Source organism: Cyanistes caeruleus, chromosome 6 (genome assembly GCF_971803275.1).
Source record: "Cyanistes caeruleus chromosome 6, bCyaCae1.hap1.1, whole genome shotgun sequence".
Taxonomy (NCBI): Eukaryota; Metazoa; Chordata; class Aves; order Passeriformes; family Paridae; genus Cyanistes; species Cyanistes caeruleus.
This window is the reverse complement of record NC_141706.1, coordinates 12352901-12372444: the sequence shown is the minus strand read 5'-3', so window position 1 is coordinate 12372444 and position 19544 is coordinate 12352901. Positions and strand designations below refer to the sequence as shown.

The window sequence follows — 19544 nt, the reverse complement described above, 5'->3', positions numbered from 1 at the left end:
AGCGGGCAGCGACATGCCCTTGTACTCAAACAGAAGCTATTTCATGAAGAAAATTTATGCTTGGATATAGTAACTGTAAACAGATGTTCTTTTTGTATTCCCTAATTATTGTCCAACTGAGGTATTCTGGACTGACAAAAGCATCTTATGAACATTCTCAGCACTGTACCTATAAGCATTCTTTGGTTTAGCCAGAAAGTGGAAGGAAGATTCACAAGGATTTAGAGTTTATCATTATATGCTTTTACAGATTTTATTCAAGGTTATGATACTACTGAGTTTTACACTGAATTTTCCCAAATGTTCCAGTGCTTATACGTATGCTTTTTTGCACATAAGGAAAAGGTATAGACAAAAGGCTTGTATTTAGTGTGCATGGTTTTAGTCACCAACTAGCAACATCCTTAACCCTGTAAAGCTGTCTTGTTTCTGTGGAACAGTTGTGACAATCTATGAAGATGTGAAACTAATAAGAAGGGATTCATTGCCGATGAAGGAAAACTATGAAGATTAGCTGAAAGCTTATGAAGCAAGTTAAGGTATAGCTTCAAAAAAAGCTCTGTTTTCATGGATCCCAAAAAAACTGTACTCTTAGAGACTTTACAGATCTTGGATTGCAATCTGACATTTACAGTAACCTCTACGCTAAAACATAAAAATAAATCTGAGGAAAATCATAAAGTGAACAATGAATATCTGCATCTGTGATCTAGAATTAAGCACTACATCATATTTGCTCACCTCTGGTTAGAAAGTTAGAATAATAAAAAATAAAAAAAAACCCTTGCTACCATCTTTTTAAAAAATGTCAAAAATTTCCAATTGTTATAAATACATATAGTGATTTTGCAAGTATTAAGATGAATGTTATATGTATAATGTTAGACAGCTTTTGCTATGTCTTTTTCTTTTTCTCTTGCTATTAGCTAGAATTTAGATGTAGGTCATGAAGAATTTTAGATGTTAGGGTTAAGTCCTGTCTGAATGGGCAGGATAACCTCCAGTGAACAGATGATGGGGCCCAGGCTGCTATCAATGCTTACTGCCTGTGGAAGAAGAAGCCCAAGCCCAAATTAAAAGATGATAATAAAGAAATTAAAACCACAAAATCAAGAAACGTGCATGCTCTAAAAAGGCGGACCTGAGGTGTGGTCATGCAAAACATTTCCTAGAAAAGTTTGAATATACATACAGTCCAGACTGTACAAGAGTGTTCCAAAGATATCAAGTGTGTTCCTGGCAACGCGCCAGGGCACCTGGCTGTTTTAATCCTTTGCTTTATTATCTTTGTCTCCTAATTGTCTTTTTGTTTATATTAAACCTTTTATAATTTATTAAGAGAGCGAACCTTGTTTTTCACAGCTTCCACTGGATCACAGCCTCCTCCAGGCATCCACCCACCATGGCATGGACATGTCATGGCATGGACACCCCCACAGGCTGCGAGTGGATCTCTACATCCCCTGTGGATCCCCATGGGCTGCAGGGGCACAGCTGCTTCACCATGGTCATCGTCACGGCCTGCAGAGGAATCTTGGCTCTGACACCTGGAACACCTCCTCCCCATCCTTCTCCATTGACATTGGTGTTGTTTCCCCTCACATGTTCTCACCTTTTTCTCCTCCTCTCTAACTAGAAGTAAAAACTGTGTGACTTTGTTTTGATTTTCTTCTTAAATAGGTCATGACAGAGGCAACCTCCCTCATTGGCCCAGTTTTGGCCAGTGGCATGTCCATCAGTGATTGGCTCTGCTGGACATGGTGGAAGCTTCCAGCATCTTCTCACAGGAGCCATCTCTGTTCCACATACCCCACCCCCACCCCCCCACCCCCCCAGTTCCCTGTGCCTTTCAGTGGGAAGGAGGGAGGGGCTGGCTTATTTTACTTCTCATTATCCTCCTCTGATTCTCTTAATAACAAATTCACTTTGCAACATTAAATTGAACCTGTTTTGCCCTTAAAATATATCTCCCGGCTCTTATCTCATTCAAGATCCCTTCCTTATTTTTTTTCCTCTTTCTGCTGCCCAGCTGTAGCAGGGGAGGGTGAGCGAGTGACTCTGGTGGGTGCTTGGTGTTGGGCCAGTGTCAAATTACAGCAGTTGTATAAGCATATTAAAAGAATCATTCATCTTTTCTGTTATGTATCTTATACCAGGTCACACTTCCTTCAGAAAGCTGTGCTCTCTACCTCCATGAAGAGTTCTGTCCAAGCACACTTCAATCTTCCTCTAAATCTTAAAAGATTTGCAGCAGAATCTATTTTAGTTACCTTCAGGGATTATCATCTGATGGGTCCAATGTGTGACGGCAAGCAGTGGAGATCCCCTCAATTCCAATCTAAAGCTTGACAAGTACTGAACACTTAATCCACAAAACAACAGCACCTTGATACTCTAAAAAAAATAAAAAATAGTAATTTTAAAATGCTTTAATTAGAAAGCAGAAAATTAATTCTTAACACACTACACCATGCAGCAGGAAAGTTGCAATACCTCCATACTTCCACTGCAGCTCCCAGGTACACAACACAGGTCTCCTGCATACAATCTCAGACTCTCCAGTAAGGGTAGCAGGTAAGCCTGCTTTTCTTCACCTTCCAATGCACCTCATCAGTCTCTCATTATGACAGTAAGACTTTTGATGACCAGTTCAGAAAGCCCAGGATCATGCTGAGACTTTTGTTAAGTACTTAGTTCAGCAACCCAGTAACCCCCTCTGATGACCTAACAGGCTTTTGAAGTGGGTCTGTATGAACCCCATGAAGTTCAAGGCCAGGTGCAAGGTGGTGCATATGGGTCAGGCAGTCCCAAGCACAAAAACAAGCTGGAAGAAGAATGGTTTGAGAGAAGTCCTCAGGAGTCTTCAGGAGAAGGCCATGGGTGTGAGAAACTCAACATGACCCATAAATGCCTAGAAAATCACATCTTGGGCTGCATGAAAAGCAGTGTGATGAGCAGGTCAAGGGAGGTACCTGTCCCTTTACTCTGCTCTTGCGAGACCCCACCAGAAGCACTGTGTACAACTCTGGGGCCCCCAGCATAAGAAGGACATAGACCTGTTGGAGAGTCCAGAGGGGTCCATGAAGACCCTCAGAGGGCTGGACCACCTCTAGTACAGAGAAAGGTTTAGAGAGTTGGGCTTGTTCAACCTGGAGGAGGGAAGACCCAGAGAAACTTTAAAGCCCTTTCCAGTACATAGACACAAGAGAGCTGGGAAGGTTTACAAGAATGTGCAATTGTAAGATGGGCTTCAAAGAGGGAATGTCTTTAAACTGAAAGGGGGTAGATTTAGAGTATGCTTTTATAGAAACTTCTTTACTGTGACAGTAGTGAGGCAGTAGCAGAGGTTGCCCAGAGAAGCTGTGGCTGCCCCACCCCCAAAAATGTCCGAGCCGAGGCTGGATGGGCCTTGGAGCAACCTGGTCTAGTGGAAGGTGTCCCTGACCATGGTAGAGGGTTTGGAACTACATGGCCATTAAAATCGCTTCCAACCCAACCCACTCTATGATTCTACCCAAGTCACATGATTCTATGCCTAATTATAGATGCAGGGAACAAACACAAAAACTTAAATTCGTACTTCACAATAATGTATGACATCACAAGCTAATTAAATAAATGATAGGGCAAGAACACGGGTGCAAAAAATATATACTTTGTTTAAAATTACTGAGGAAGACAAGAAACTGGGTAGATGTTGCATGGCCGTTTATGAATAATATATTTTATACTCCTCACATAATCCTTGGGAATTGATGTATGCACCAGCACTCAAATTCAGGAAATGTTGAATCCGGTAAGGCTGGAGTCTACTATAAAAAGCTGGAAAAGAAGGTTTTTTTCTTTTCTTTTAAGGAAAAAAATGGAAGAAATAGAGGAGCAAGTAAGAGACATCTTCAACCACCCAAGACGAGCTAGATCAGCGCCGGCTTCACCGCTGAGCTCCAGCAGCGCCGATGGAAGGCAGAGACGGGCGGTGCATAGGATCGGAACTGTTGGCAGAGCACGCCGCCAGCGGGCCCTGACATTCCCCCGACATCGGCTGGGAAACCAATCGCATTGTTTACCCTTTGCCGTTATAGAACACCTTCCATTGAATTCACTACCGGGGGCACTCTTACGACCCTGCTACAGCGCCCCGCCCCGCACGCCCCCGACGGCCCCAGGCCCGGGAGGGCACTGCTGGCGCGGCGCCCCGCGGGGACCGTGGGCGGGGTCGCCGCCGCTTCCTCCGCGGCGCTTGTGGGCGGTCGGGTTCGCTATGGGGCAGTGCCTACCCTGCTTGGGGAGTGCCGTCAAGGACGTGGTGGAGACGCCCGACCCGGTGAGTGTGCGATCACGGTGGCGGTCCCCGGCTCGGGGGCGGTCCCCCCTCCTTTACCCTGTTGTTTATCAGTGACGCCTAGCGTCGCCACGATGAGGGTGAGCGCAGGGGGCGGTGATCTTCCTTCTTCAACATGGAGGCCAGGCCGTGTGGCTGTTGTAGTGCCCCGGGAGGTAGTGGCAGTGCCGGGGAAAGGAAACCTGTCCTTCGGCCCCCGGCTCGGGGTGGGTAGAACTTTTGGGCCGAGGCCACCCGGGGCATCCCGCAGCTTGGGGCCTGGCGCCCAGAACGTCCTGCTTCTCTGCCCCACGGATCACGGAGACCGGGGGTTTCAAGTGGGACGTTTTAGTGCATAATTGTGGCCAATATGACCCAATTTTTACAAGAAATAGGAAAAGCTGGGCGGTTTTGTCCAGTACATAGTGTTGCTCACTTCTAACTACCCTCCATTGCATGACGTTTTTTCTAGGTGAGTAAGAACTCATCTCTGTGCTTTGTACTCCTCTTCTGAGGATTTCATGGGGGAGAAGGAAAGGAGCTCACTTTGCCTGGGAGAGCAAGCATTGCCCTTTCCAGACTCTAAAAGGACGTTTCATAGACTGCATGCCATTTCATCCCAGTCTGGATTTTTTTGAGTGAATGCACTCAAAACGGTGCAGAAAGGCTGAATAGCGATTTCTGGTGAGGTTTGATTGTATATATGTCAGCAGCTGCTCTTCTGGCATATTCACTAGAAACACTTCGTTCTTGCAGGCTGGCAATGCAGGGTAAGATGATGCTAATTAACTTGAAGTTGACATTTTGTGGGAGTTAGTATCAGATCTGAGTCATACTTAAAAATTAAGACTTTAAAAAGAATGCAAAGACTATATTGAAGTAGAATTTCTCTATCTTTAACTTTATATCTAGGAAATAAAAAGAAGACAACTAGCAGAAGCTGCTGAAAAGAGGCAGATGGAGGTAATGTCTGATGAAATGTCATTTATTGAAATTACTTTTAGATAACTGTTTATGGGGAGAATGGCTGTGGCTTTTCTGGTAACACTGGATATCATGTTTGGATTGTGGGAATTGTCATTAAGTACTTCCCTAGTATTATTAATGTTGTACAGTTATGCCTTTTTTATATATATTAAGAATTTTACAGCTATGTAGGTGCTCTAAGATCATTGCAAAGTAACTGAGCTTGTTTGGATGGGAAATACTTTACAGTAGTTTATAAAACAACCCAAGAACTGGAAGAGGAAGTTCAACATTATTTTTTCCTGATTCTAAGGCTTGAAAACAAGAGATAGAGAAGTATTCAAAGCAGAGTGGTCAAACAACTGTTGCAGTAGAAATTACAAGTGGTACTGCACTTGCACTTTCCTTTAAAATTGGGGTTGTATGCACTTGCAGGTTCTGTTTATCAGCAAGGCAACAGTTTGAACATGTTTATTAGCTCAGATTTCAGCAAAGATGTAGTATTAACTTGGTCTTTTGTCTTTCTAAGGTTGCCAAGCTTTAACTGCTTTGATATCTTTAAAGTTAGAAGAGGTAGGATACAAATGTTCTAGCCAGCCTGAACAGCCAGCCTGTTTTTTTTTTTTCCTTATGTACCTCTAAAAAATGCTTATACCTTATACTGTTATTGTAGATTTTGAATTCTGTGTCTTAGAGACCACAGCTGAACTTTGAAGAAAAATGATTGTTATTTGTGTGAATGTTAGTGACATTACATATTGAATTAGGAATTAACCATTATGCATGGGGACCATGTTGACCTGTTTTGAAGGGAGTTTGGTAAATAATTGGAGCTATAGCTGAGTGATGCATTAGATTCCTTAAAACTCTTGATTTTGTGTCATTCTATATACTAAAAGCAATCCACATGTTATTTTCAATCACAAATGGGTTTCAGTTACAAAGAGATTTTTAAGCATAACAGTAGGAAATAGCTAGCTCTTAACTGGCTAAAAAGTTTTCCTGAGAGGAAGGAGAAATTAAGCAATTAGGGTTGTGGATGTCCTTGGAAATTTGTGGGACCCATTATGCTGACAAAGAGAAATGGAAGTAGCACTCTGTTACTTTTTGTTGTCATGGAAGACAAAGAGATAAAGCATCTACCAGGATTTTTCAGGACTGTCTTTGAGAGGTCATTTTAGCCCCTGAGTGTTCGGTAATGGAGACGTTTTGCAAGCAGCCATACTTTGTTTAGCCCTAGTGAGGGCCCAAGAGAGTAGATCAGATGTCCTTTTTTCTCTGCTTAGTGTTCTCCTGTAAATGCTTCTTAGCTGCTCATTATCCCTTCCTGACATCATGTGAGATGTTCTTCCTTTTGGGGTGCTGCAGGCAGACAGTTTGGGTACCTGACTTACTTGGAAGGCCAGTTTCCTAAGAGGCAGAGTAAGAGTATGGTCTAAGTAGGCTGGTAATTGGTGGTAAGATTTGTCTTAGTACCCCACTGAGAATTGAGCAATGTCAGGACATTGAAATTCAGGTGAGAACGTTGCTGTTTTGCTTTGGTAGATTTTGTCATCTTTTGTATAACTTCTGCTATGTTATTATAACCCAAAACTTAGAAAAGAATCAAGTTTTTTAAACTTTTTTTATTTGTTTTTCATGGCGTTAACTGACTGTAATTCTGATACTCCTGCCATCTAGTCTAGATTGTCATTAAACAGTTCCCACAAGGGATGTGAAGCAGTCAGTTCACGACAGAATTTTCATTTGGTTTTCCTGCTACCACACACCTTGTGACATTTTGAAGGGTAGACTATCATGCAGGGTATTTCTCACAGATCACAATTTAAAAGTTGAACTTCTTCACAGCCTGGGCACTACTAACACAGCTTTTCTTCTCTCCTGTTCATGAGGGTGAAAGTAGGCCCTGACACTGAAAAAAGCAGGCAAAAATTTTGTGGATTATTGGGAAGTTCTGGTTCTGCATCTGAGAATTAAGTATCCTCACCTGGATGTAATAACAGTGAAACAAAACCACCCTCACTTACCCATGGGACCAAGAGTTCACAGAATGAGGAAATACCCTGAAATGTCTACCTTGATATAATAGTAGCATTACTAAGTGCTTTAGTCTTTTCATGCAAACCACAGTTGATAAAATAGTGTGTCCAACACTTGCAGTTTGGTTTCTCTCCAGAAAAATTGTGCTTTCTCCCAGGCTTCCTCTCGAGGTATTAAGAATGCTTACTCTGTAGAGCAGAAGAAAAAGAAACAAGAAGAAATAGAAAGAAGAATTGCAGCTTCATGTCCTGGAGGAGAAGGAAGACTGAGAGTAAGTTTAAAAAAGAAACAATATGATTCAACTGTCCATATATCCATTGTGAAAATCCTGTTTTGTCATGCAGAAGATTGAATAGCTTGAGGAAAAACCAAGAGGAAGGGAAATGGAATAAAAATAGAAGTATGTGTCATTATCATGCAGTGTTCTTAATTAGACTTCATCACTAGGACAGAAAGACAGCAGGGATGGCAGAGAGTTTTTTCCCCCCCTCTTCCCAGTTTCTACATCTATGATGCATCAGTTTTACAGGTCTCTAAACACTGGGGACCCCATCACTGTGTTACTGTGTACACAGTGTCCCTTTTCACTGCCAGTTAAGATTGTCTGTTTTACTTCAGAGCTTATAGAAAACATTTGAACTAAGAAGAGCAATGGTTTTGGATTTATGTATGTGTGTCTCATTACAAAAGAAGTGCCAGTGTTGGCATAAATATGGATGAAGTTTACTACTATTGCTATTCTAATGTGAACTTTACCTCAGAAGGCCAGGCAGAGAGTTAATGAAGAATTACAGTCTCTCCAAAACAATAGATGTATCTGATCATTGAAACTCAGGCTTTGTAAACCTTCATCTTTTGCCCTCATTACTGTATATGACTCAGGAGGCAGGAGTTTCTATAAGTTGCCACTGACACACTGCATGTCCATCACTTGCTGGGATAAAAGGTGAATTGAGAATTTAAAGGTAAATGGAGAATTTATTGTAGTTCAACAATATGATGTTTGTTTGGTTTGGGATTTTTCCTTTCTTTTCCTTGTCGTCATACAAACCAGTGGTATGTTTTGTTTGTTTCTTTAGTGGCAGGTTGGATAACACATAACTTCTGAAGAAAGATGATTGATGTTTACTGCCAATAACTTGTCAGTTTCTGCAGCTAAGTGGCACTTATTCATCATGTGGCTTTTGCTATTTACATCTGGAAACTTAGCAGTATATTGCCATTGTGGGACAATGGATGTGGAAACATTCATAAAGAAACTTAAAAACTAATCTGAGCACTGTGGTTTTGCCAATTTTGTTTGTTTGTTTTCCATGCATATTTTATTGCTTCCCTGTCAAGACTTCCTGTCAGCTGGAGGTGGCCTCCTTACATATAGTCAGTCAATATGTATATACTGTCTGGTCAGTTGATGTCTGTCTGTCTGTGTATGACTAGCCTGAGGAAGCTCAGGTGCCCATGTGTTGGTTTTGATGGTTATTTCAAGCTCTACAATTAAACTTAGTGTCCAAGTCCTCATGTAGAAAGTTTTTCATATATATATTATATATATATATGTATTTGAATCTGCAGATGACAGCATTTCTTTTCTGTTTCCTGATTACTCTTGGACTGCTTAGAAATTTAGTGCCTTTTTCAAAAAAAGAAATGTAGAGTCATGGTGGGTCTTTACAAATGGAATAATTTTGTGACTAGTTAAAAGAAAAAATAGAAACCTTTATAAATCCTGTGTACTTAGATCAAGAATGCTGTTTTATTATGTGTGTAATAATTGTTCTCATATTCTCATGTGGATTTCTTTTGAGTCTGTAAGTATTTGTAATGAACACTGAAAGTTAAACACGAAATTAAAAATCCTGTTATTAGTTGTTTTCATTTATTACCACAAGAGGGCAATGCTGCCCTTCTCAACAGCATTGAAAATAAACTGGAAAACAGTTTGCCATCTCTTTGCCAGTTTGTTTCCAAAAGTTTATGTGTTATTTAGGTGGACTGCTTACAGTGCAAAACCATTTTCTTTTCCCCAGAGAGCATTATGCACATTATGCATGGGCTCAGTACTGCAATTGCCTAATTTCTGACCGAGTCAGGCCTAGAGGCTTTTTTTTTCACCCCTTGAACTATGTATTTTGTTTTTCATATCTCAGTACTGCCCAGTGTTGTCCTGGGAGTGCAGTCTTGACACAGTTTCCTGGCTTAGCCTTCAAAATTGAGTTGAGAAGGGAGAACTTTCAATATTAATATAATGGTGTTTGGCCTGAAAAAAGCTGTGTCCTTGGCTGAACATTGCCTTCAGTTTCCTTTGAGTGTTTGCAGTTGCTTTTTTCAGTGTATTAACTAGTCATAATAATTTTTTTTAAATTACTGAAAATGCATTGAGTTACAAAAAGTATCTCAGACATTAATTCAAAATGAGAATTTCAATCTAACATCCCAGTAGGTGTCCTATAAGACACTTAAGCAGCACTTACACTTAGTTGGTCACTTGGGGTATTTAAAACTTCAAACATTTTTCTCTTCATTTTCTGTTATACTGCTCCCCCAAAACTGCAAGTGCAGCAAATAACCATGGCTCTTGTCATCCAAGCCTCTGCTTGCATTGGTGCCATGAACACTTTAATTTAAAGCCATTGAAAGAACCTAGAGAAACCAATCACGCTCTTCTCTCTCTCCATCTTCCAAGCCAGAGCTGCCTGTGATTCTTAAGAGACCAAGTTTTGAATCCTGGATTTATTCTATGGCTAAGGAACCACATCAGAGGATATGGGAGTGTGTAGTTCTAGATTAGGAATCACCTACAAAGCTGTTCTAGAAGATGTTCCTACACCGTACACATCCAGGCTCAACTGATTAGGAATTGTTTGGGTAAATAAAAACACTTACTGTTGGTTTAAGTTTTGTTTCAGCTGAGAGTGAAAGCAGAAACTACTGCAAGCAGTAGTGTGCAACTGATAAACTACATGACGTGTATCATTAAACAGTAAGGCTGAGAGCCACATAGATTAGAGCTGCTCTCTCCTTATGGATGTCTTCCCTGTCTTTCTTATTGCTTAGTGCAGCACTAAGTTAATGTGAACCACAACAGTTTTGTCCTTTTTTTCTCCAATCCTAGATGTTTACTTCACCTCAGAGTTAAAATGCACCTTTTCACATAGATTATCTAGACAGTTGATATTTTGTTTACATCAGTACAACTTTTTTTTTCTTCATCTTTTTGCACTTCAAACACTGGCAGGCCAAAGTCCATTGCTAGTAAATGGGACTGAAAAGCTGACTCTCTGTGACTGTGATAGCATCATCTTTGGAAACCATTTGCCAGTCCATACGGTTAAAATACACATATTATGCTAGAGAGAGAGTGTAGCAGATGTCCTGAAATTTGGGAAGACAGAGATCTTGTCTCCACAAGGATGGGCAGCATCACAGTGGACCCTGAGGAACATAGATTACTTCAGCGTGTGGATTTGGCACAGTGACAAGACTAAATACTTGAGACAGAGCTCATCAGGTATAAGCAGTGCCAGAAGTTTTTCCAGAGTCTGGGAAAGCCTGTCCAGCCCTATCAACATTAGTGTGATCCGACTTGTCTGTTCCACTTTACCTTAGTCAACATGCCACAGGCTAAGAAAGTAGGAGACAGAGCAAAGAAGCAGCACTGTACCTCCTTCCCTTGTCAGATACTGTGAGGCTGCTGCCAATGAGGCAGTACAACACATAAGCCCAAAAAGAACCAAACCCTTGTCAGCATCTCTGGGACATCCTTCTCTAACTCTGTGGTGTGGCAAACATCTCATCTTCCAGATCGAAAGTGAACATGTGTAATGAATTCAGGATTGAGTCTTCAGTTATGAGAAACTTGCTATATATATAGTCTCATTTCACGCATCTCCACCAACAATCCTTTAACTAGCTGCCGTAAATTTTTTGTTCCTTCTCTAAATTGCTGGTGAAAAAAAAAAGGTGGTACTGCAAAGGAAGGAGCAGTTATCCCTATAATAAAAATGCGAAAAAGCCCTATCCTGTCATACAGGATACATCATGTGATGTTTATATCAGTGATGTAAATAATCCTGCTTGGAAAAAAATCTCCAGGTAATGTATGAATGGCAAGGTGACAGAATGCACTTCCTATAATCAGCAATAACAGATATCACAGTTACATTTCCAAAGTCTGAATAGCTTTCAGCATGGTGAGGTGTATTTGACATTATACAATAATAATGGGTTTTGTACATAAATTTTACATAATTTATCCATTTTGAGATTAAGCACAGTTTATTCACAGGCAGCTCCCATGGGATTTGGTCTGCGAGGACTTTGAGAAAAGGCTTTGTTGCAGCTCCTATCACTTAAACTTTTCAAGACTTCAGCCTCCTCAAGATTCACATTCAGCCAATTTACACAGCAATATAGTTAGCTAAAATCACTACATGATGGAAAATGACCTAAATCTGTTCTGCCTCTACCACTGCAACAAGGGCTGTATGCATTTGAGCAAGATTCTACTGCTCGGCTTTAGCTTTATAAATTAAGCCATAATGTTCTAATAAACTAACAAATGTTTTTTACATCAGGCGGTACTGGCAATACTTTAAAATAAAATCTTACAGTCTCCCATTCTGGAACTGGCAAAGTTGAAGTTTTAAGCGAGGAAGACTTTTTTAAAGACATTTGAGTACCCCAAAACAAAAAGAGACTATTTTGATAGGTACATGTGAGAGCTATAGCTGGTCTACAGCTGCACAGATAAAATTAGCCGTGACAGACACCAACTCAACCAGCCTGGCTCCGTAGGGAACAGAAGTAAACAAGTCTCTGGGTATGTAATGATAGGTCAGATTCAAACAGGACCCCAGCCAATCCCTTTGAACCATGAAGGCACTCATATAATTGGCCAGTGCTCTGGGCAGAGTTAAGACCCCTAACCAATCATGTATGAAAGTGTGGGAAATTTGAAGGCCCTATAAAAGAGGGTGCCCAACAATAAAATTTGGCTGTTGCTGCATGAACCTGGTGTGTTCTTGTTGCATTCCTGTCTCCAACATCAGCGACAGGTACGATTGAACACATAAAGGGGTTCATGTTTAGTTTAAAATCTTGATTAGGATTTACTGGGAGTGTTGAAATTTACTATTAAAATAAACCTATGAATACCTTTTTTTAATTATCTGCTCTGATTTTTTAATATGTAAACACCTTCAAATATTTAAAAATCCAACATAATAATAGCAACACAACCATAGTCTTGGATGATGGAAATAAAGGTTGAACCTGAAGGTCTTGGAAGTCTTTTCAATGTTAATGATTCTATGAAATCCAGCTAATTGTGTTTAAAAAAATAGCCATTATTTCTAAATAAACATCTCACATTTTCAAGAGTGATATTTTTTTTTAATTTGAAAATAGATCTCTCACTCAGTGCTTATATTAAAATAATGATTCTTTTTCAGCTATGCTACATTTTTTCTAAAATTATGTTCCTTGTGGTCTGTTTTCTGCTCCCTTATAGAGAACATATGACAACTTCTATGACAGCTGAGACTTCCTATGGCTTTTCAAAAGATTTATTGCTTGAATATGTGTTTAATCTTTGTAGAAAGTGTTTCAAAATAAGAACAAAAGGCTGCAACTTTGGAATTATGTCCTGCTACTTTGTCTGCTGCACCGAGCAATTGTGAACTGTATTCAGTAGTTATTTTTAAATGGTGAGGTAGGCCTTTTCCACAGAAGTAAGATACAACATGCTGATTTTAATAAGGCACAGAACATGAAAGGTGGCTTTGATGCTTTCTATCTCACAGACATTTTGCTGTTAAGGACCACAGGAGCAGACTATAGGACCATTTTTTTAAAATTTAACATCAGAAAATGGAGAAAAATACTAGTCAGTACTAAATTAAATTATTTCAAGGATGCTTTTGAATTTTTTTCCCTGCAAAGAAAAATTATTTTTCAATAAAATTTGGGTATTTCTGTGTTATCTGTTTGCCCCTTTGTGCAGCTCATTATTAGGGCAGCAATCAGTGTTGTGTATTGTCAGCATCCAGTGAGTAGCAGCAAAGTAGAGATGAGAGATTACAAATAATAAGAGTTCCAAAATGTATGAGTACCTAAAAAAATTTATTTTTTAAATTCATACAGTCATCAAAACAATCCTATAAAATGATCTTTATAGGATGTTACAAGGCACATAAATTACCAAATACAAACATAGAAAAGTAGCCAAAACAATGAACTGAGCCCACAAAAACCTTTAGCTATATTACAGTTGTGTGAATGATTTATGAGAATGTGAATCACTCTATTTATAGGGTAATGAATATTTCACGTTTAAAAGGACCAACAACATTAAAAAGAAAGGGAAGGAAAAGGTCATATCCAAGAGCAGTGCCATATTTTGTGACTCCATATTTGCATTTTCTGAAGCTCCTCCTTGGGTCTGAAGGCTGTGCACCTGTTACTGGTTCCCTTACGGGCTGCAGAAAATCACTTCATTGGTATGACCAACCAGCTCCACTGACTGACAGAGGAAGGGGCAATCTCTCCACTTTCCCATGCTTTTACATTGGGCAACTTTGTGAAAAACAGAAAGGATCTACAAATAGATTGAACACTCAGTATTGTCTTCAGCTTTAAATAGTAAGATGGCAAAACATACAAATAGCAAATTTTTATTTAATTTCAAGGGACATTACCAAATAATTTCCCCAAATACCCATTTTCCACCTGCATATATATATTTCCACTAGCCTAACAGTCAGAGATTCAGAGTAATAAGATTTTCATACAAATATATTTCATTGTCTATTTTCTTCCATTAACAGGATCCACTGCTCTATGTAGCTCTAAGTATACATTCACATATTAAAGAGTAATAATTTGGCTAAAAATATATGTCTATTTATTATCTGATTGTAGTAATTAGCGTATCAAGGGTAATTTCCTATAAAAGATACAGTACTAGAAATAAATAGTTCTAAATTCAAAGATCTTCAAAATGGGGTGTCATTTCCAGTCTGTGTTAAATTTTCCAAAGTCCTTTTAAAGCATTAACTAAATTCACTACACTTGGGAGAATAATTTGGACCTACATACATGAAGTCCCACCCACATGAGAAGCTTATTTCACTGAACCTCCTTCTTGGTTTTGTAATGGGCAGAAACAACCAGATAATTGTCTGGATTCATGTCCCTGAGGTTTGGAGACTTGCTCTGGATTGGAGAAGTTTTCCCATCTGCTCGGGAGATTTGAAGCATTCGGCATGGGTCATGCTTCAGTAAGTAACCTGCAAAAGTCTCCCAGCCTCCTCCAACACGAACCATCACGTGTTTGTTGTGCAGCATCTGAAATTACATAGGCGGGAAAAAACACAAACACTCTTGAGAGGCAACCATTAAACTGCTTACTTTAATTCAAAGTTAAAAACATATGATGGTAGTCCACAATAAAAGGAAAGGAAAATAAAGTAGAGTGGTTTTATTTGCATTTTAAAAGTAAATTAAAAAAAAAATCTTTAAGAAAATGTGCTGGTATTTTAAACTAAAGATTTTCATATTTTATGTAAATAAATGCTATATGTTTTTCTAGTCCTATAGCATGAAGTCTTTCTCTTCTTCAGGTGTTTAGTAGGAATATGCCAGGGAACATGACTACATTTAGATTATTTTTTTGAAAATATGTTAGTAAAGACACCATTTTATATTGTCTTGAAATTGGATTTTCTTTATAGGAATAGTGAAGGGCAAGCAACCAAAACAATTTCCTCTATCTCTGAAAAATTACCAAAAAAACAATTAAGAAAATGAAGTTCCATTTATCTTAAAAGTTAAGTCTTGCTGATAATACATTCTAATGGAATAGTTTAAAGTTGTAATTAAAAGAATCCAATGAGGTACATCAGAAATAATTTATCTGTAATTGTCTGGAAACATCTGAATTTTCTGCCGAAATTCAAATAAATTTTTTCTCTCCAAGTGCCAGTGTACCTTCTCCCTGGTCTACCTTTGAGTTCAATTGGTGATTGTATCCACTTCTCCCTTTTGTTTCTCCATGCAGAAATAAATACCAGTGAGGTATCATAAAGCAGTACAATCTATATTTTATTGGTTTATTTTATAATCAACATTATAAATACCACATTGAAAAATGCTTTGATCAGGATATCTCATGAAATGCTAAATATTTAGCTGTAGTACCAGCTAAAAATTAGTTCTGTAAAAGGCATCTAGAAGACATTTAACATGGTCTGGGTTTTTGAATTTGGATGTATGGCTGTGATGCCTATATGGACATTTTCAAAACTCCCTTGAGAGCTGGCAGTACTTGCAGTTGAGACTTACATGCTACGTAAACCTTTTGTAACACAGTATAGCAAACAAAACAGGAAACATCCCAAATCAAACAAAATCATACATAATAGAAGGCAAAAAATTAACTTTAAAAAAAAAACCTCAAAAAAACCCCCACCTCAGCCTATTGTTTGAATTCTGTGACATAAGGAGACAAATTCACGTGGAGTGAAGAAAACATGGCCAGCTGTACAACTTACTGAAGTTTGAAAATCAGGTTATGTAAGTAAGAAATGGAACTCTTCATTAGAATAAGCAGCTGCAGATTAAAATCTCATTTAACAGTTTTCATTTAAAACATTTTTACACAAGGAAATTCTTGCTTCTGCACTTTGGTTTTTATGTGAAATGTAATGGGAAATCAATTATGGATACTGAAAAATAAAGTTACTTCTGATCCATCACAAGGAGATGCTCAAGCACTCTCAGTTTCATTAGTATCTCCCAGCTATTGAGTCTGCCCTGTTGCTCTGAGTTACTGGGTTGGATGAGTGTTAGCTTCTACAATAGCTGTACATGAATGAGGTTTTTCTCTAGATTTATGTGAGTGAAAACAGAATCAGACTTTGTCTTTCAAGGTTTATATTTTAGTTTCAAGACTCTGATTTGAGCTGACAAGGGTATGTGACTTGAATCATGCCTCCAGTCTGAACAATATATCATGCAAGAAGCAAATGGTTTTTACATCAAGTTTGAAAATTTAAGTTCAAATGGTGACAGAGCCTTAAGACAGTCTAGAGAATTTTATTTAGCAATTTTCTTCTCTTTGAACACCTTAAAAAGCATTTGAGGACTGCCCCAAAAACTTTCAACATTAGAACAACTTAAGCCCAACTAGTGCAATACAACATGGCATGAGGAGAGGTTAACTGTGCCTGAATTTCAGCTTCCCTATATTATCAGAGAGGGATTCATATTCCAAGAGCAGTTAGTACCTAGACTTCTGATTAAGATGGAAAGCTAGCAAAAAGTATATGTGGTTCAATTTCCCTTACTGACTAGTGTGCAAACACACTATACTGTATGGATGCTAACTGTGAAGCAGGGAGCATGGTGCCTGTGGAAATTACAGGCCACATAACTTTCTCAGTCTTGCCTGGTAAAGTGGCCTGGGAATTCATAAGGAGGAATTAAAACAATCCTCAGAGATAGAAAGCAGCCTTGCGGGTGCTGTTTATCTGTTTCTTGTTTTTTTGCAAGAGGAAGTCAAGGGGTGGTGAACCCCACTGACCAATGATGGTGATGTGTTAGTTTACTAACCAATAAGAGTTTTCTTTTCTGTACTTTTCACGTATCGGTCTATAAAAAAGACCTGAGGTAATAAACCGGGAGAAACTTCTCCAGTTCTGACTCCATGAGAGAGTCTGTGTCGTTCTTTCACTGTTCCCAATAGAGCAACAATACTGTTTCCTGATGCTTAGGTTAAATGCACATCTTTTGTCTTTCCCCTTTTTGATCTTTACCTTTTGTGTTATTATACTATTACAAAATTCATTGAGTGCTTGCTTTCTACAGACAGAGCTTTCCTGCAACCTAAATGTAACTGTTTATGCAGTGCTGTGCCATTGCTGTGCCACAAATGCACCATTTTACTCCTACAGTCATATTTTGATGTTAGTAACATCAGCAGGAATCCAAAATAATTCTGCTAGTTTCAGAATTGCTCCAGCTTCACAGAAGTATGAAGGATTTCTTGTCATGGAAAAAAACCCCAACAACTTGCTCTACTTTCTAACTGAAAAAGCAGTTTTCTCCCCAAAATACTTCAGCTGAAGATGAAACTTTTGAGATTTCATAATCAATCCAATCCACCTTTTCAACTGCATGAGATGTCTGAGGAGAAAAAAGTTGGATTCTACTATAATAAAATAAATTCTACTATAATAAAATAAAGTTTATAAACTTAAAATAATAAAATAAAATAATAAAATATATAGTATTATATTATATATATGTAATATATAATATATATAATATAACATATAATAATAAAAATATAATAAAATATAATAAAATAAAGTTTATAAACTTAAAATAATAAAGTTTATTAGTATCAATTTAAATACATTCATGGCATACGTGTATTTTCATACTGCTATCCAGCCACCTATAACTAAGAAAATCCTTTCTGAAAATAAAATCCAGCATATGATTATGATTGCCATAAATTCCATTATTTCAGTTGTGTCTGAAACAGGGCTGTCACTAAAGCTCTTCTCTCTTGAACCTGTCTTTAAGCTGAGTCTACAGTGAACCAAACATATAGCACACCAGAGGACTAGAAAATAGCATTACACAGGAAGATAGATTGATAGATTGTTCTGGTAGACATCAAGGCTATATCTGGAGATAACAAAGAAAAAAGTTGAAAAAAGTTAGGTGATGCTAAGCTGTCATTACACAGGACTTTGGTGTCAGAGTAAAATATAGTCTAGGCAGTTACAGTTTTCACATACCATAAGTTTGGTGAGTTTGATTCGTTATTAAAGAGCTATTAGGCTGTATGTAAAGACAGAAGTTAATCTAAATAAACAGCATTTTACTGACTTGAAAAAAATCTATTCTGTTTGATCAGAACTAAAAATCTGGCCCAGTACACACTTCAGATTATAACTTTCTTACAGAATATTTCAGGAGGTGAGAGGAAGAAGGAGGAACTACAGACTATGGATCTGATCCAAGTACTGAAAAAAAACCCCACAAAAACCCTGCTGACTCAAAAGGAACTTGGGCTGGGCTCTTGAAGCTAAATGCAGCAACCTACAGCAAATAGCTGATGTAAGACCTGTCATGGTATTGTCACAGTACAGCTGGCCTGGACTGGACGAAGTTAATCTGACCATAACACAAATCCAATTCAGCTAGCTTAGTTCATGCCTGAACATGCCTCTGGATAAGCTAAAGACAGTCATCCAGCCCCATCCAAGCTGAGAAGTAAGCACGCCACGGGCCAGGAAGCTGGGCAGGGAGAGACATCTCAGCCAATGGCTGTACAGTCCAGGAGATTTAAACTGGGTATTTAAGTGAGTTCTGAATAATAAACGAGACTGTTTGTCTCATGAGCACCTGGAGCAGGAGTTGTGGATTTTTGTCTCCCCACCCACAACTGGCATGTTCTGAAGATCAGCTTCAGAAACAGTGTAGGCTACATACTAAGAGAATATTTGACTATAAAAACTGAAGGTGTTTGGCAAAATAACGCAGAGCATCACACCAGTGGCTGTGCAACACAAATTTCACACTCACAAAACTGAAATATTAATGAGATTGCTAATGAGAAGAAATCAAATTGTGGTGAATATAAGACACTTATTGTCATCAGTAGACATATCTTGTTGATTGTATCTTAGGACTTAAGGATCCTTCTTTAAATGGCATTCAGAACAATATCATGAAATGGGCTTCTAGATCAATACATTTCACACTGTCCCCAGAAACATCACAGGCCAACACTAAAGAAATACCACTGTTCTATAGACCTAAGTGCATTACTGTATCAGACTGCTGCCCACAGGAAGCTCGAAGGCTTTGCTGCCACCACAGAGAGGTACACACATTCATCCACCCACCCACATGCAAAGCACCCTCAGATGTGGTATCTCTAGGATTCTGCTGCAACCCTCGGTGACGCTATTTATGGATCATTTTGCTCCAGTTTGTCCATACCACTTTTGAGAATCTATCCTCCTGTCTATGAAAAATAAGAAAAAATGGTTTTCTCAAATTTCAGCAGTATTTAGCACTCACTAACCATTCTTAGTAAAAAAAAAGTGAGAGCAGAATACAAATATCAGAGCAGGAATGGGACTCAGATCTAGGCTTTTAGCCTGCCACAGTGAGTCTCTGGACCTGCATCTTGAATATGTTA

General features: G+C 38.7%; 3 protein-coding genes across 12 annotated transcripts in view; 1 reads left to right on the top strand and 2 right to left on the bottom strand.

Annotated features, from left to right (window-relative positions):
• The window catches only part of LOC147652450 (uncharacterized), a 29064-nt gene extending 26517 nt beyond the window's left edge, over positions 1-2547 (bottom strand). Inside the window, exons 1-2 of the mRNA XM_086894153.1 lie at positions 2494-2547; positions 2271-2394 (exon numbers count right to left, since the gene is read on the bottom strand). Of these exons, the coding sequence (XP_086750279.1) occupies positions 2271-2394; positions 2494-2499 (130 nt within the window). The 5' untranslated portion in view covers positions 2500-2547. The remainder of the gene's footprint in view (positions 1-2270; positions 2395-2493) is intronic.
• A 1315-nt stretch (positions 2548-3862) lies between these two features.
• SVIP (small VCP interacting protein) lies at positions 3863-9267 on the top strand. Its single transcript, XM_086893310.1, has 5 exons — positions 3863-3963; positions 4083-4422; positions 5234-5284; positions 7485-7598; positions 8407-9267. The coding sequence occupies exons 1-5, from the start codon at positions 3863-3865 to the stop codon at positions 8419-8421; spliced, it is 621 nt and encodes a 206-aa protein (XP_086749436.1). The 3' UTR covers positions 8422-9267.
• A 4161-nt stretch (positions 9268-13428) lies between these two features.
• The window catches only part of GAS2 (growth arrest specific 2), a 100843-nt gene continuing 94727 nt past the window's right edge, over positions 13429-19544 (bottom strand). For all 10 annotated transcript variants that reach the window (XM_023928824.2, XM_086894149.1, XM_086894150.1 and 7 more), the window contains one exon: positions 13429-14671. In XM_023928824.2, coding sequence (XP_023784592.1) covers positions 14453-14671 — 219 coding nt within the window. In that variant the 3' untranslated portion in view covers positions 13429-14452. The remainder of the gene's footprint in view (positions 14672-19544) is intronic.

Excerpts from the sequence above, each read along its gene's own strand:
- SVIP (XM_086893310.1), top strand. The coding sequence starts at position 3,863 with ATGGAAGAAATAGAGGAGCAAGTAAGAGACATCTTCAACCACCCAAGA. Across the intron at positions 4,423-5,233 it reads CTAGCGTCGCCACGATGAGG|GAAATAAAAAGAAGACAACT; the intron begins GTGAGCGCAGGG and ends CTTTATATCTAG. Across the intron at positions 5,285-7,484 it reads CTGAAAAGAGGCAGATGGAG|GCTTCCTCTCGAGGTATTAA; the intron begins GTAATGTCTGAT and ends GCTTTCTCCCAG.